The sequence below is a fragment of the Lepidothrix coronata genome, unplaced genomic scaffold, assembly GCF_001604755.1.
Source record: "Lepidothrix coronata isolate B3197 unplaced genomic scaffold, Lepidothrix_coronata-1.0 Scaffold24, whole genome shotgun sequence".
In the NCBI taxonomy this organism is placed as follows: Eukaryota; Metazoa; Chordata; class Aves; order Passeriformes; family Pipridae; genus Lepidothrix; species Lepidothrix coronata.
The window spans coordinates 2,457,208-2,474,283 of record NW_016690204.1 but is presented as its reverse complement, the minus strand read 5'-3'; the positions used below and the strand labels follow the sequence as shown (position 1 = coordinate 2,474,283).

Genomic DNA, 17,076 nt, shown 5'->3' with positions numbered 1-17,076 from the left:
CAGGGAGGGATTTTTGTGTTCAGTTCCTCCAGCAATCCCTGCCTTACTGCCTTGGTCCTTCTGGGCAGACACTGCTGGGATCAAGAGCACAATGCTTTTCTCACCTGCGATTCACGCAACATGAAAAGAATCTTACTTTCAAAATTAAGTTATAGAGTACTGATCTCCCAGAGTTCCACGTGCTGGAACACAAGTGCAAAACAGGTCTTCCAGCAGGAGTTGGAAAACAAATGTTAGTGAAACCAAAGTACACAAGGAAACTCAGTTTTCATACACATACTTTTCTTGCGGGGCTGAGATGGTGATGTGGACTGGGAAGTGGTTCCATTAGTGCTGCTCTCCTCCTCCTCTTTAACCTCTACTTTCATTTCAGGCTTCTTTTCTTCTATTTCCATTGGCTCCTGCTTCAGCTCTGTTCCATCTGTTTCTTCTTTTATTTGTGAAGACCCTTGTAAATCCTCCTCCACCTTAAGAAAGGACGCAACGAGACGCACTGTTACATCTACAACCCAAACTTCAGCCATCAAAATATTAGTTTGAGATTGTTGAAGCACTTTCCATCCATGGCTTTCCTCAGGACAGTTACTTTTCAGTAACGACCCTCCTCTCGCCCCTTAGCTCACCGATTCAGACACATCATTAAGTGCTTTTATATCTATCACTGCTTTCAGTTAAGCTGTAGAGAATCTCATTTACCTCAGTCTTAGCTTCCACTTGTGTCTCACTAGTCTCTGGCTCAGTTTCTTCAGTTTTAACTTCTGATTTGCTTTCTAGCATTGGTGCATCTGGTCCTAGTTGCTGGGAATTCGTATCAGCACTAGCAACTGAGGCAGGGGTGGGGACCCTGTTATCAATACTAGCTGCTGCCTGGGATAGCTGTTGTAAAAACAGTACAAAAGAAAGACACTGCATATATAGAAATATTTTCCTTTACTAAAAATGAACAGCACAAAAGAGACATGAGATGATATTCTAAAACAGTGCAGAACATGGATACAGGTCACTGTAGCCAAGTTTTGATACCACACATTTAATAACTCTGCTTTACAGAGGAGAAGCCAAGGAAGAATTCTGCCCCAAAGTGGCTTCTTTCACAGAGAAAACACCTGCCCAGTAAAACACTGTACATTCCTTGAAACGTGCATTTGCCTGACTGTATCTTAAAAAAAATTATGCAAATCTCAGGCTCAGAAAAGATTCTGGTTATGGCCAAATACAATATTAGGCCCGTTACACCTCATCTTTCTGCACACTGCTGCCAATTTTACTGTGAGCAGTTCAGCCATCCAATCCCCCCCTCCTTCAGACAACGCTGAGAACATCTGAACACACACATTTTACACATTCTAATGAACCCTTTGGTCTAAAGTAGAAGCTGCTATTGACAACTATGGGCTCTATGGTGCTACACACGGGAGACTCATGGAATGTCACTACACAAGGAAAATGGGACCGGCTGGTACTTACTGGAGTGCCAGGTGGCTGTGCCTGCACAGAGGTTGGCTGCTGCTGGGCTGGCTGTGGGGTTGGCACAGACTGGGGCTGGACTGGGGTCTGGGGCTGCGGTGTGACCTGGGCCTGGGCCGCAGTCTGCCCCGTGGGTGTGCTTTGGGTCTGGGTCGCGTTGGGAACAGAACCCGGCGTCGGGGTCGGAGTTTGTCCCGAGGACGAGACCGGTGTCGATGGCTGGGTGGGTGCTGCTGGCTGGGGAGGGGTCATTCCCGCCGGCGTCGGGTGCTGGATGGGCGGCATCCCAGCAGCGGTGGACACGGGAGGCGTGGTCTGGTGTAGAGGTGGCTGGGTCACCGGGGGACACGGTAACTGCCCCCCCTGCGGGCCCAGCATGTTCATGGAGTTAGGAAGAGCAGCACTGGGAACCTGCCCCTGCTAGGAAGAGAGAGTCTCTTACACATGTGTGACTGCCAAAACCCTGGGAATCACATCAGCCTTTAAATCACAGCACTGAAGCCTTCTCTGACAGAACACTATCCAGGAGATCAGCCACAAACAAACGCTGCTGTTGCAAGTAACTGTGCTCTGATTTTTGTCATCGCTCTCATTAGCTCTCAAAGACCTTTCTCCCAGACCCAGATGTGCCATGCTTGTCCTGCATTAATTTTGGCATACAGAGGGAATCTCCATCCCAGTAACACAGAAACCCACAGGCACAGAGCCTCTAAATTGTGCCATTAGCTGGGCAAAGGTCAGGCTTTGACACAAAATGGTTTCGAGCAAATACCCATTTTAGGCCAGGACTCTGGAGCAGCTCTGCTTTAGAGGGCAGGTCAACACATTTAATGCTGCCCTGTTGCACAGAGCAAGACTTAAGAGGAGGTTTTTTTGTTTTCTTTTTAATTAGACTGCTCCAGATGCTTCAGAAAACTGTGGATTTGTTTTTCAGAGCAGCAATACAATAACATATTCTGGATGTACTTAAACCTTCAAACTGTACATTTTACTGAAGATTGCATCAGATAACTGGTGATAAAATAAGAATATGCTATCCTCAGATGTAACTGTTACTCTTAGAAATCCAAATCAGTTAACAATTTCCTGCAGATGAGGTTTCAAATTTAAAACATACTTCTACATTGCCTGTACACAGTCAGTTTTATTGAACTAAGTGCATTAGGAAGATAATGTTTACCACAAAAGCAGTCGAACAACTGAGCCAGGGCCCAAGAAACTGTAGATGCTCATCCTGAAGATATTCCAAACTTGACTTGACAGAGCCCTTCATAACCTGTTCTAAGTCATCTCTCATTTGAGAACAGGGCTGGACTAGAGAACTCTGGAGGTCTCAACAAGCCTTAATTACTTGGACTTTGAGTTAAACAACAAGCCTTTCCCTGTGGAAAAGCACACACTTTGGCATCATAAGCACAGCTGCTACTAACACTGACCACTAATGCAACAGAAAAATGTCACAGGAAAAAACCAACCATCCTCTCTTCAGAAGTAGAAAGGTTAAAACAAACTTTACAAGATCTTCCCTAACCACTTTATTATAAATCTGGATTTAAAGTTAGCTACTTGGGTCCACACAGAGAGGAAACATATGTTCCTAAACATCCCATAAATTAATTTCTGATATTCCCCCTAAAAATCTCATCCGCATGCATTTTTAAGGAATTTAAATCAGGAATTACGGGGCGTTGCGCCCCCGTTAACAGATGTCGATGGGTTATGTAAGAGCTTCTGAAAAAGGCAGATGTAACCCAGGATCCCCCAAAGTTGGGGTGGCTGTGCTGAACAGTGGATACAGAAATACAAATAAGCAAACATATTAAATAAATTAGAGCAAAATAATTAAATAACTCCAGTTAGAAAATCCATCTTACCTGTGCCACCCCAGCCTGAGCTGTTGACTGACCCATGCCCACATTGTTCACATTCATTGTCCCAGTGGATGCAGGGAACTGATTCTGGGGCAGGAATTGGTTCTGGGTGGGAGCCTGACCCATCATGTTGTTGGAATGAGCTCCCATCATGTTCTGTGGCTGAGGCATTCGGGAAGGAGACATTGCCATCTGAAAATTAACACCCAGATGAACTCATTACCATTTCATATTATGGAGCAAGACAAAGGAAAATACCCTCAATGTAATCAACCAAAAGATAGGACAAAAAATAAAAGGAAAATTGGCTTCAGTAAACCAAATGGAAGTGGGGATATGCACAGAACTTCAGCATTTGTTCCCCAGCATTCACAAGGGAGTTATTTTTAAATAGGTAATATTCCAAACTCTACCGAGAGTGTTTGTTCTCTGAGATAACAGAGAGAATCCAGTGAAACTGAAAATATTTTTGTTTTTCTAAAGAAAAAAACATGTTTTCACAGAGGAATAAAGAAGGTGTATATACTGCAAAGCCAGCTCCTGAAAGAATGATGCTCTTCCACAGACAGCTGGGAATTACTGCACCTCTGGCACGCATGTCTCCAAAGGCCTGGTTGGCTTCTTCAGAACAGGTAAATACCGAAAACAAACGCCTCAATAAAAGCCTTTCCATGAAATTATCCTACAATTTACAGCCCTGCTCTGTGACGTGGCCTTTTCAGAGGAGCAGTGGCTGCTGAGTGGGATCAGTGCTGAGCAGAAGGAGGGTACGAACCGCGGGGACGGCGCCCATGTTGTTCATCTGCACCGGGTGGTTCATCGGAGACGCTGCCCGGGGTCCCATGGGGGCTTGTGGCATCTGTACATTCCCTATGGACATGGGGTTAAACTGATTCATTCCTGCAAATGCACCCCCAAAACAAGTCATTAGGAACAAGTCATAGAATTTGTGTATGTTCATTCTACTATAAAATTAACTAACAAATTATTACGGCTGAAATTTGACCGCCCTACACTTTGTCTCTCAACTTTGTTCAAATTACTTTGACTTCACAGATAAATCAGAGTGTGAGAAGTATTTAGAAGAATAGCAGTTAGGATGTCTAAAGAAAAAAGTTAAATGCAAAAGATGAAGAGTGTGGATGATCTGCAGAGACACAATGCTATTTATAAATAATACCTTGGGATGGTTTCTTAAAATCAGGCATTTGCTTTGAAACAGCAATGTCTTATTTAGGGCTCACTGAAATGGTTGAAGTAAATACGATAAAAATACTTATTGTATATAGGAGGGCAACTCTGAGCCTCAAATCTGGACAAAACCCAGCGAAATTCTTAAACAGGGGTTGTGCTTTTTATACAAAACATTTAACCCCTCCAAAAAACCCCAAACTTGTCTAAAGGTGTAATTATGGAGCTATATTTGCTATCAACTTGTTCTCCTATTCAAATGAGTTGTAAAAGGATTTTTAACTTCCCAAGGACATTTCAACACAAGTTTTGACTTAGTACTAACTCTGAACCACGAAATAAAATAACTGGGGACACTGTTTTGAAGGAAGCTGAAGCACCTAGAACTCATGGGTTTATATTTTTCAGAAAAAACCCACCCATGAGCTCACAGCAGCTTCAATCAGTGATGGCCAGTGCTATGAACAAGCTATGAACACCTTTTTTAATGCACTTTGCATCAGAAACCAAGAAAGGATATCATGAGTTACAAACATTCTAGGATTAACGTGCTGTGTTTCCAGCTACAAGTATATTTTTTGCTAATTAACTGATGAAAAAATGCCAACATCCTTCCCCCTTTACAACACTTTAAATGAGATTATCCAAAGTATTCTTGCTTGAACTGTCCTCTTTGGAAGGACTGAATCAATTCCCAACTGCTAGGAAAGTGCTGGGTACATATTGTTGGTTCTTAAGACTGCACTCGGGACAGTTCCTGCCACACAGTAACAAGAATGATGCTGCAAAAAGGAAGACCCTGCAGTTCCTCCATCCCAACTCCAGAAAACCTGACGTAAGATCAGCTTTCCCCCCCCATAAAATTATTTTAAACCCACAAACTGCAATTAGAGAGGAAAACATAAATACCTTGAGAAACCTGCATACGACTTATAGGCACGGTTGGCATGGACATTGGCCCATCTGCAACACAACAGAAGAAAGGTCAGCAAAACCAGCTGAAAACACAACCTGAAGATTACCAGGAGAGCCCCTGGAATGCAGAGGCACCTCCAGCAGTACTTACTGGGTGGCCTGACGGGCTGTGCCTGGCCCATGGCAGCAGCCACCTGGGGGATCCCGGGGGGCTGGGGCCCTGGGGTCTGTAAGGCTGCTTGGTTGCCCAACATCCCTTGTTTGTGGAGACGAGACCTCCGTTTCTCTTCCAGCTCCTTTTGTATCTTATAGATTTTCTCTGCTAATAAATGATAGTATTCATCCTATAAGGGGGGGAAAAAGAAAGAGTGCTCAGCATCAAGTGTAAAGAAGCGGCAGCAGAACTCATTTAGTCTCATTTACTACCTGAATGCCATCACCTGGTTTTTCATTTTTAATATCTATTTGAAAAAGAAATATTTCTCTTCAGAATTATCACTGCTTTAATGCAGAAAAGGAAACACAAAGATTCTAGAAAAGACACTTGCTTTTTTATGGCTAATCCTTCATACCTACTCTGAGTAGATTAGCAAATGAGAAGGCTGGAGGTTCTCTCTTGCTTCGACAAAAGCCAGGAAGTTGAGGTTTAGTTTTTAAATGTTAATGATTTCTAAATGTTATTTTCATTATAAACATTTTTACTAATCCACAGACAAAAGAAAAACATATTCCCAGCACACAGTTACACTGAATAAACTTCAGGAGACAGATGTTAAGAACAGATCAATTTTTACATAAAAGAGCTGTTCTTTTCCTAAAGAGTCTGACTATCAACAATCATGGCAAAGGATAAACAAAACCAGGAAAACCTCAAAGGAATGGAGGAAATTCACTGAAAAAATATTCCACAGGCACAGACAATTGAACACTACATCTGCAGAAGATGAAAAATCCATTTTGCTCAACCCACAACAACAACAACAGATCCAATACAACAGTCACAGTGCACACCAGGTAGACAATTTTGCTTGTCAGTAATTGCCAAGTGCATGAGATTATGCACCTGTTAAAGGCAAAAAAACCTCATAAACCCTCAAGACCACATTTCTTTTTGGGGTCACCTATGCTCTCAAAATCCAGTGTTACACAGAGTACAGGTTGAGTGATGCTTGTCCCACAGTCATTATGTCTTTATTCAATTTTCATCACAACCATGATTTATTATTACAGCAGGATTGAGTTCACTTCAGAAAACTTAACAGGAGATAGGTATTCCTCAGCAGCCTCGTTAAGGAAGTCCAGTGATGCAATATAAAGCTTTGGTTTTAGGTAATTTCCTTCCTCCAAATGTCTCAAAAGTCAGTGCAGACACTTTCTGCTGTCCAGTACGAAAGCTCTACAGGCCTTTCTCTCCTCCTGCTCAAGCCACTTCACCTCGAACTTCCTTACTTGTAAATTTATTATTGTGCTACTTTCCCACTGCAAAGATTCCTGAAAAGGCTGTGTTCATAAGGAGCACATGCTACTAGAACAGTGTCAAACTGCTTGCAATGATGCCTCTTACTAATATGGTTTTCAATGTCAAAGTAGAACGGAAGCTCCTCAAAAAAGAAGGATGCAATTCCTCACGGCATCATCAATAAATTCTGAATTACTCCCTTCTTCCAAGTTTGCTGCTTGGAGCCAAAAACATCAGATGAATTCCAATAACAGCAACTTCTGGCAATGAGGCTCTGACAGCTGTTTTGAGAGGTGAAGAGGAGACACTTCTGGGTGTTTGTCTGTCAGAAGACATTTAATTTTATAACCAGCAGTTTACTATGCTCATCCTTACTGAGAAAATATTTAGATTCCCATGTATGTCCATGAATCCTCCTTCTCCCTAAAATTGGTCTCTAAAGCTGCCAGGGTGACCAAGGGTGATCACACTCAAGTGTTCCTTGTAAACAACCTCTTAGTAGCTGCAAGGAGGATACAACATGGTCACTGACCAACACTGACACAGCAGCAGCACTACAAGTATGGTCAGTATATTTATCTCCAGGAAATAAAACTGGCCTTTCACCTTAAGCTCTTCTAGGAAATGGGTTGAAAGAGGCAGAGGAAGTGTCTTACTGAATAATTGTCACCTGAAATGCCACTAACTACTCTCTTCAGATATTCCTCCCTCACTTAAGAAAGGATCTCAGGATTCTGATCTGCTAAGATCTCACTGGCTGTTGTTACTGGCACTACTGATGATGTCTTTTCCCAGTGAAAACTTTCAGGGAGTGGTTCCTTTAGGGCAGAATCACCACAGTGTCATATCCTCAGCCTGTCAATCAGCAGGGGTTTGCTCCCTCTCAGCAGGAGAGATTGGAACTGGCACCTCTTTGCAGACAGAGCAAGAATCATGAACAAGAACAGGAATTCTGTCTTGTTTCCACGCACAAGAACAAAGGCAGGCAAACAGATTCCCTATGCCTTTGCCAAACCACTTTTGGTGCTGCTGAGTAGAGCAGAAGTAATTCCAGCAGTGCAGGTAGAAGGTAAGCAGTGGAACAGAAAACCTCCAATGGTAAAGAAACATGAAGGAAGTTTTAAAAGTACTGTTCACACAGACTTCCAAAAAGGGAGGAAGCCAGGAAGGGAACCACCAAGAACTGCAAGCTGTGCTCCAAGCTTTGTGCACGTCAGTCACACTCAGAAGGAATGCAGGTCGGGCTGGGATGTGATGCTGTCTAGTTTTCATGGAGCTGAGGGAGCTGAATTAGCTCAGAGTGACATTAATCATCTGTCTTGGGACTACACAAACACTGTCATAGGCAGAAAACATGACTTTCCTCATCAAGGGAGCAGTGAAATGATTCTCTGTGGTTTTCATTACACTTGTAAGATTAGTGATCCTACAGTTTTTTAACAACTACTGAATGGACTCAGGCAACATACCCTACTATTAGCAGACTCATACATATCTCCTTCCACTTTCCTGGCATAAGCCACCAGGTTCTCCATGCGTCGATCCTTCAGTGCTGCTGGATCAGGAGTGGGGAAGATGGCTTGGACACTACAAGGAAGGAGGAAGAACAAAAGAAAAATTCTTCAGGAAAAAATCAAAAATCAATACAGCTTTAAGACAATCACCCTGGACATTCCCTTATACACCAGGTATGTAAAAATATATCAAACTTGCTAAAAAAAATATTAAATCAATATTTTATTATTTCTCACCAGATTAAAGCAATGTGAGGTTTAACAGTTTGGAGTTTAAATACCTGTTCAGTAGAGCAGAGTAAATTTACTGGCAATACAAACTAATTTCATGCCCATCCTTAAAGAGCATGAAGAACTGAAGAGGAGGATTAAAGGTAACAGCTCATCCTCAGTGGCCCAGCACCAGAGGGCCATTACTGATAACTTTTTTTTTTTTTTTTCAGCTTAATAGTAGAACTACTGTACTGAAATTCTTTAAAAACATTCAGGAAAAAGGCAGCCTTGGTGAATACTTACAGTTTATGCACTAAATGATTGCGCAGGTCCTGAGTGACATGTTCATGCCATGCTTTCCTTACCCCGGTACTCGAAGGAGGTGCAGCCGTTGGCATTGAGCTGAGGTTTCCAACATTGCCAGAATTTGTGCCATCATTCATTAGTGGGCTAAAACAAAGCCAGAAGGGGCTGTTACAAGAACGCAGAGTTTTGTCGGAGGTTTGATGCCTGAACTTATTTTTCATCATTTTTTTTTTTTAGCTATGGTGTCAAACATTCCTTAAGTGAAATTTTGGTAACAACAAAACTGCAGCAAAGCAGCAAAGCTCAGGAGTTTACAAGAGAGGGTGAATGATAAACAATCACAACTGCTAAGGTATTTGTACACTTAAAACCACAAAACATTCTTCCTTTGGGAAATCATTTCAAACTACTAAATATTGTGGGGCTTCCAGGAGGCACAAAGTGGCAGCTCTAGAATTAAGCATAGCTATGGATGTCACTGACCATTTCCATGCCAGTACAATCAGTTTTTAAAGCAGCTCCTTATTTATAAGCATGTAAATAAATGTTTAATTGAGTAAGAATGAAAATGTGTGCATTACTTATTTGTCCCAAGGGATGTTGGAAGAGCAGTTTCAGAAATTAGACCGGGTTGCTGGTCTGTTGTTATTCCTCCTGCAGGAAGGTTCATCTGGTTGGCTCCTTTGGGACAAAATTAAACATCATTGGTAGAGAGCTCACAATTTTGACAATAATATGACAAAAGTATACTTTACTGGCCCAAGTGGTTAATGAAAGAAGTATATCAGTGTATCAGGTAAGTATTTTTATAATAATATCTGCTGTGCTGCACATATATAGCTATTTATGGAATAAAGTTACTTTCAGTCTTAACTACAAAACTGAGTCTATTAAAATTTTAAATTCATAAACTCTTAATATTAGGTCAATAAGCTAAAAAGAAGATAATACTAACAATTAAGCTGCAGAAAGAAAGTAGCATTTAAGACAGAATTGTCTGTTAGAAGAGGTGACAACTGTTAAAGCAAAATTCTTCAGCAATTCTGTCTCATCACCTCAGGCAACATCAAGCTCTGAGCTATATTTTAAAACTAAAACTCCTGCTATTTGGCTAAAGCAATATATTCAAAACTTTCTGCTATTCAAACATAAATGATCAGCAGGGAATACAAACAGTGTCACTGCTCCGACCAAGTGAAATACCAGGCTACCCTAAAAATTCCACACAAATTATTTTAACACTCGGTTTCTTGGTGCTTTCTCCACCTACCCAGTGCATTAATGGTCCTCATTTGCTGGTGAGCCTGGGGCTGTGCTGGCTGCTGGCCTTGTACCTGGGGCTGCAGCTGGCTTTGGGGCTGGTTTCCATAGGGCAGCCCAAGGGCAGCGTAGGCTCGTTGCATGGAGCTGGGGTCGATCGGGTTGGGATTGCTTAGTGAGGGAGTGTTCTGCTGGCCTGTGCCAACAGAACCAATGGAATTCTGGATTCCACCAGCTGGAGACCCTAAAAGGGCTATAAAAAAAAAAAAAGGATAAGAGAATATTGAAAATCGATGAGGATAAATAATAAAACTAATCATGCCAAGAATCAGCAGACATGCATATACTTCTGTGTTGTGTATCTTTTCCTGCCACAGGACAGAATGACACCTGAGATCCCAAGTGGGGAAGCTCAGCCTTGGATTCTACAGGACAGAAACCACCCTAACTATTAATCCATGCAGTCTAAAGAGGAGGGCTGTGTATTTCAGGCAGATAAGTCCATAATTACTGTAACAGATATAAAGATAAGGCTCCTGTATGAGGCTAAATAGGATTTTCATGCTTGGGACAGTAGGCTAAGGTGAAAAACAAATTTAATTCTTCTACTTCCCTCTTTCCCATCAATCCCATTTTAGGTCAAAATATTTGGCTCCAGAACAGAGATCCTGAGTTCAGCAGAAATAACTGTGTCCTTGGACACAAAGGTAATACTGAAGATCTGCAGGTAGAAATTTTCATGGTGAGCAGTCACTGCATGAACCCTCTGAAGGCCAAACTACCCTCAAGCCCAGTTATTCAGAGATATGAAAAACCCTGATGGTTTTCAGTTTGTACTGACCTATGTGACCACCACAACCAACCAACCTCTCTCACCACACAGATGTATGGAAGAGTCATTTCCATTGTAGACAGGTAATGGAAACAACAGGGGAAAAAGTAGTATTTACTCAACCCAGAAGCGAATAAAATTCTGCTTTCTGGACCTCATTTTAGCTGCCATTCTAAGTAATAACATGTTCCACTGTGACTGACCCACGGAATATTATATCCTTCAGTACAGAGACACTGCATTTTGATAAGTGAGACTGGTAGAAGTAACTCATCCTTCACATTTTCCCCCTCAAGTAATTAAATACGTAATGTGCATTACAAATTTGTGAGCTAAACATAGCAACAGTAATGGCTTTTAATATAGGCAACAATAACTGTTTTATTGAAATATTAGGAGGGGCACGTGGTTAGATAAAAAACTCAGGAAAACAAGCCTTCTGAGACATTAACAGCATTATCCAGGCTTTTTTAAATCCTTACCCACTACGGAAACTGAGAGAATCACTGAAAGAGATACACAGGCTTTCAGCTTCCACCCAAGAGAAAACACACACATTACAGAGTCCAGACTTCTCTCTCTACAGATGAGAATTCAATTTGATCTCATTTGCCAAAGAACTACAAATAAATATAGTCAGAGATCTCCCTCTCCAGAATAAGCAGCCCCACAGAAAACATCCTTTTTTTTCCCAAAGGACAATCCACAGTATTTTTAACTCTGGGATTACCATGGAAATTAGGCTTACACATACTTACACTCTCTGGACACATTCATACTAACTTTTGAACTCAATGATCATTTCCAAGAGACTTTAAAAACAAAGTCAGAAGCTGATTAAGATCCTATCAGCTTAATTAAAAAAAAAAGACATAATAAAGAGTAACTACATGAATTCCTTGTTGGACTTGCACACAGCACTCTGGAATTACACCATCTAAGAGAAAATGCCTTACACAAGTGCAAGCCAAGGAATAGGAAGTCTTCAGGAAGGTTAAATACCACAAAACTTGTGGCACCTTGAAATTCAAAAAGCTTCAGAGGCTGCTGTGACAGTATGGACTGATTCAGGAGCTAATAAGAATTCCAGCTTATGTTAGAGGAAGAGGATGATGTTCCTCTGGAAGAGTTACAACCAAACACCCCCAGTGCATTCAGTGCTGGCTGTAAATGTGGAGAGGGCAGAACGACCAGAGCACAGGTTCAGCCCTTGTGTTAGAACAGCTTTAGACTATTTGGCCTCAGCTTTTCTCACTTCACTACTCAGTTAATAGGACACTGTGCTGAGCATTTCCTGACATCAGGAATCTGATTCTGAAGAGGGTTTTTTGTCTGTTTGTTCAATGATTTTATAGGAAGACATGACGTTATTTCGATCTGTCAAACAAGAAGATGGAGGCAGAGAGTATTACACTTCCATGCTGGACAGACCAAGTCAAATGCTGTCCCCTCTGAGGCAGATACTGCAGAAAATACAGTAAATTAAAATAAATATAGCCCTGGAACAAACAGGAGTTATCACATTAGGCTACTGCTACATGAAACAATGTCTACTGCAATTTATTTTTATGAACTGATGCTTCAGACATTGATGAGCTCATGACAGAAGCTACAAGTGTGAAGCACTCATGTCTTTTAGAGGGGAATCCCTCCAGCTAATTAAAATTTATCTTAAACACAGACTCCTAATTCTATTTTAAGCACAAATGCCCAGCACTTCTCTAACCTGACCAGTCCAGTGAACACGTTAATCCATTTTTGAAAAGCGTGGTTTAAATTTTTGATTTTGCTTCTGAATTCTGTAATCGAGACCTGCTCTGTCCCGCAGCTCCTCACTCTGCTCCTTACATCCATTCCAGCTCAAAGTGGCTGGAGCAAAAATTCTGCTGGTGACTCTGACTCACCTCAGCACAAGCCTGTCCTGCACCCAGAATTAGGCAGGTACACAAAGGTAAGTGCACACCATCATTTAATTAAAGGCTGTATCTTGACTCAAATCACGGGGTAAAGATTTTACGAGGAACTCGAAGGTAGGAAGTGTCAATATTAAAGTTGACCACCAATGCCATGTTAATGCTTATTTAAGTTAAGCATTAAACCAAAAGCCTCACAGTACAGCACCATATTAATCATGAATAGAACTCCTTAATCCATGGGCTAACCATCCATAATGGCTCCATGGGGTAACTGATAGGTCACCATTATATATATGATTTCCAGCAATTGAACCAACAAGAAACACGTTTTGTTTGTCAGAGTTACTGACAGTAAGACTTGAGTGAGCTGGATTTCATTCCTAGTTTTCACAGGAAACAGGCTCTACTGAAGAAGTTGAGGCCTCCTCCTCCCGGATACAATTCCCTGTGCACCAATGCACTCCTTCCTTCTCTGCAAAGGTTGGTTCCCAAATGCTCCACATCCAGGCCTTCTTCCATTTTCTGCCCATACTCTTAGCTCCTGGTCCCTATTTCCACTTCCCTCATCAGATTCCCACTCTTCATCCCCAAGTCCACATACTCCAGAATTTCTGGCTCAGAGTCTTCTTTAAAATCACATTTTTGGCTGAAAATCAGTGGTTTCAAATTTAATTTTTCTTAACCAAGCTTTCTCCTTGCTGCATTTTATTTAAAAATTTCCTACAAGGAAAACTACAGAGGAAACCAGCTCCATGTTCACAACTGCACCTTCCAGTGTCAGCTGAGCAGGGGATCTCTGGTGTCCCCTGATCCTGGAATGAAGCACAGAGAGCACAAGGATGGCCCAGGACACGAGCACAGCACACACATCACCACCTGCACAGCTGTGAGAGGAACAAAGCCCAGGAGCTGTGGGAAACACACCTGCCCAGGTCAGGAGTGGAAGGAGTTCAAGCATGTGCATGATAAGTTGAATCTTCAAAAAAAAAAAACCTAAAACTGTTATGACACAGCTACAGAACTAGGAAATGTATAAACAACTGTTTGCAAGAGTCTAGAACTCAAATTGTGGTGGGCTCAGCAGGGAGCAGGTACTTCCCAACAAAAACAACCCCCCAGCCCCATAACATTTCAAGCCATTAATTCAAAACACAGGAGTCACCTGCTCATTCAAAAGAAAACCTTAATATTTCAGCATGTGCAAAATAACACTTGTTTTCCCGTTTCCCCAGCCCCCTCAGAGGTACAAGGGACACACAGCAAGAACCACATGGAACAGAAAGAATTTTCAACTTGTCCCAATATGTCCTATTTACAAGTCAGTTCACTATCAACCATTGTAATAAAATACAGCTCAAGATTGCTTAAAAAAAAATAAAAAAAGCTACACAAAAGAAACCTGGCACAGATGTTCTTTGCAAAAAAATCTACACACTAAAAGACCTGTACAGAAACAGCTCCATGGCAATAACCCAAACCCCAGGACTTTCTGCAGCACACAGATCCCCGAGGAGTGGGAACAGAAAGCCAGAAAGGCACAGGAATGGCTGCAGATGGAAGGGTGGAAGTGAGGCACCACAGTGCAGTGGTTCAGCAGGGCTCAACTGCAGAACTTTCTAAAAGATGGGCAATCTTTGAAGGAGCTGCTTGAAAACCCAGCACAGACACACCAGGACTAAAATAATATGGCAAAACAGAGATGAGCACGGAAGGAGGGTTCCAGACTCTCTGTAAGGAAGGCAGCCTGACAATGGAACGAGGGTCTCTCCACCTCTCATTTCTTTTTTCCCTTTCTAAATGTTCTGATCATATTCTGCCAAATGTAGACCCCTCTTCCCTCCAATTTTGTAGATTCTGTGATTATTTATTCCTAAAACAGCCCACATTTTCTTCCAGTCTTAAACTAATGCAACTTAGGTTAGTTTTCACCTGAGCAGGCACAGAATTTTCACCATTTGCACATGTTGATGTGAATCACTTCACAAACCCTTCTGATTGCCCAAAAAGGGGTATCCTTTATAATAGATCTAAACAAGTATTTCAGTGTTCCTCTTTCACCTTCAACCAAACCATGAGCTGTTACATGTATGACTCAGAGACATAATCCAGGACAAAGAACCCTGTACCACTGGGTTATTGATTCATTGATTGGAAGATTTCATATTTATCTCCCTCCATATGCAACAACAGAGCCAAATTCTACACTTACCCATTATAATTCTGTTGCAGCCAAACAACATCCCATAACAAAATTATTTTTGAGGACTGCCTGTGTTCAAGATTTTGTTCTCTTTTGATAAGCTGTATGAGCAACAAAAACACTGCACAAACTACTTTACTACAGCAGCTTGTATTGAAAAACACAATTCTGTTGTGCTAGATGTTGTTAGCACTTTGATAACAACTGTCTAATAAGGATGTTATGCACAAATTAAAAAGCAAAGCTTTCAACACATTTTTTGAGGACCAAACAACTAATCACTTGCCACAAATTACTATTTTCAACACACAAGACTTATCTTGTTTACCAAGAAGTTTGGTAAAACACAAACAAAATCCTGACCTCCAAGTACCTCTATAGCTATAATTTTTTCTGTTTTGGAGGGGAAAAACCCCTCCTGAAACTATAAAGAGAGCAATGCTCAATGGATAATTTTGACAGCCTTTCCAGCTACTGTCTCCTCTGTCTTAATCTCACCTAATTTAGGACCAGTTCTCCATCCTCCAAGGTTTACTGGTGCTCCTCACTGCAGACTCAGCTTAACTGGAAATCAGCAGAATGCTTCCAACCCAATTCCAATGTACAAGCTTTGCAAGTTCTCCAGCTATTTTCCACTTCCTAACCCTCATTTAAATATACTTAGGCATAACATTACTTAAGACTCCTAGAACTGCAGTGTCGATGCTGTAAAATGTTCCATCCTGGCATCTTTTCAAAGGAGCTGATGAGAGGCAAACCTACCAACATAAGCTCAGTATTTTCTGTTTCAGAGCAGGAGGGAAATAAAAACACACTAGAAATGGACTTGCCCCAAGCATCAGTAACAGCTCAGCTATTATAAAAACCAGGCATGGGCACTGTGATTTGCAGGGCTTTAGCTAATCTACAGCAGCAATAAATAATGATTAAGACACTCAGACCAGATCTTTTTGTATGCAAGGTTTTTTTTTCCAAACATTTTTGATTATTTTGAATCACTAGCATGTTAATTTGTTCCTAGCAGCAAGAAAAACAATCAAGTAGCTTATCTCCTTCCCCAAACTGTACCTATATCCAAAACTTTAGGCCTCATAACTGGAATCTATTGACCTGCCCCGCAATGAAGCACCAATTAGAAGCTGCCACACCCTTTAAAAAAAGATGGGTGCTTGAGCTCAGGCTTTCCCAATTATTCAGTAGTAAATTGCCTTCAATGATCAGAAAGGAGAATTCACTAGTAAATTTATCCCTCTACAAGTTAACCAGCTACTAAGTTTGTTAGGACACTGCCAAAGTTTATTCCTACACTGCACAGTTGATGAGCTTTACTAGTATCATTCAATGGTGACAGCAGTAAGAGAACTACTCACGTTGTTGGTTTCTTTTGTCACTGGCATTTTTCAGAGGAAGGCACACAGGACAGTCGTGCCGAGTACAATTCTTCCAGTGGGAGATGATTTGTCTCGAAGATGCACAATGAGCAACTGCAGCAAGGAAAAGCAAAGGAGTTAAGGTCACTGTTAACCAGGTTAACTGGTTTTCAATTAACTCAATCTCATTTTTAAGAGCAATTCTATTCTTTCTCCTTCACGAGCAACACTGTGCATGTAACTAAACACAGTTCAACACAACTAAAATTTTTTGTGATGAGTCAAGAAAACAATGAAAGAAATTAGTACTAAAATCTAAGACAAAGATGTGGGGAATAGGACACCCTCTTTATACAACAGATGAGATGAAAAAGATGCTTGCAAGTCTACCCTGGTACTATCCCCTTCTTGAAAAGGCAAATATTGCATTGTGTTTTTTCAAACTGAGATGGGAAGCGGAAACCAGGCAAAGGGAACAGCTGTTTAATTCCAGAACCAGCGCTGACACTCCTTTGTGCCAGGCATGGGAATGCTCTTGACAAGAAGAGGAACGCTGGTTACA

At 41.4% G+C, this 17,076-nt stretch overlaps 1 protein-coding gene across 7 annotated transcripts in view; it reads right to left on the bottom strand.

Moving 5' to 3' along the window:
- The window catches only part of CREBBP (CREB binding protein), a 95,327-nt gene that overhangs the window by 29,660 nt on the left and 48,591 nt on the right, over window positions 1-17,076 (bottom strand). For 3 of the 7 annotated variants that reach the window (XM_017808794.1, XM_017808800.1, XM_017808797.1), the window contains 12 exons: window positions 16,515-16,628; window positions 10,207-10,449; window positions 9,518-9,617; window positions 8,934-9,080; window positions 8,373-8,490; window positions 5,596-5,788; window positions 5,439-5,492; window positions 4,114-4,238; window positions 3,342-3,530; window positions 1,468-1,887; window positions 697-876; window positions 281-467 (listed from right to left, as the gene is read on the bottom strand). In XM_017808794.1, the coding sequence (XP_017664283.1) occupies window positions 281-467; window positions 697-876; window positions 1,468-1,887; window positions 3,342-3,530; window positions 4,114-4,238; window positions 5,439-5,492; window positions 5,596-5,788; window positions 8,373-8,490; window positions 8,934-9,080; window positions 9,518-9,617; window positions 10,207-10,449; window positions 16,515-16,628 (2,070 nt within the window). The remainder of the gene's footprint in view (window positions 1-280; window positions 468-696; window positions 877-1,467; window positions 1,888-3,341; window positions 3,531-4,113; window positions 4,239-5,438; window positions 5,493-5,595; window positions 5,789-8,372; window positions 8,491-8,933; window positions 9,081-9,517; window positions 9,618-10,206; window positions 10,450-16,514; window positions 16,629-17,076) is intronic. The other 4 variants (XM_017808795.1, XM_017808799.1, XM_017808798.1 and 1 more) reach the window with 3 other exon arrangements.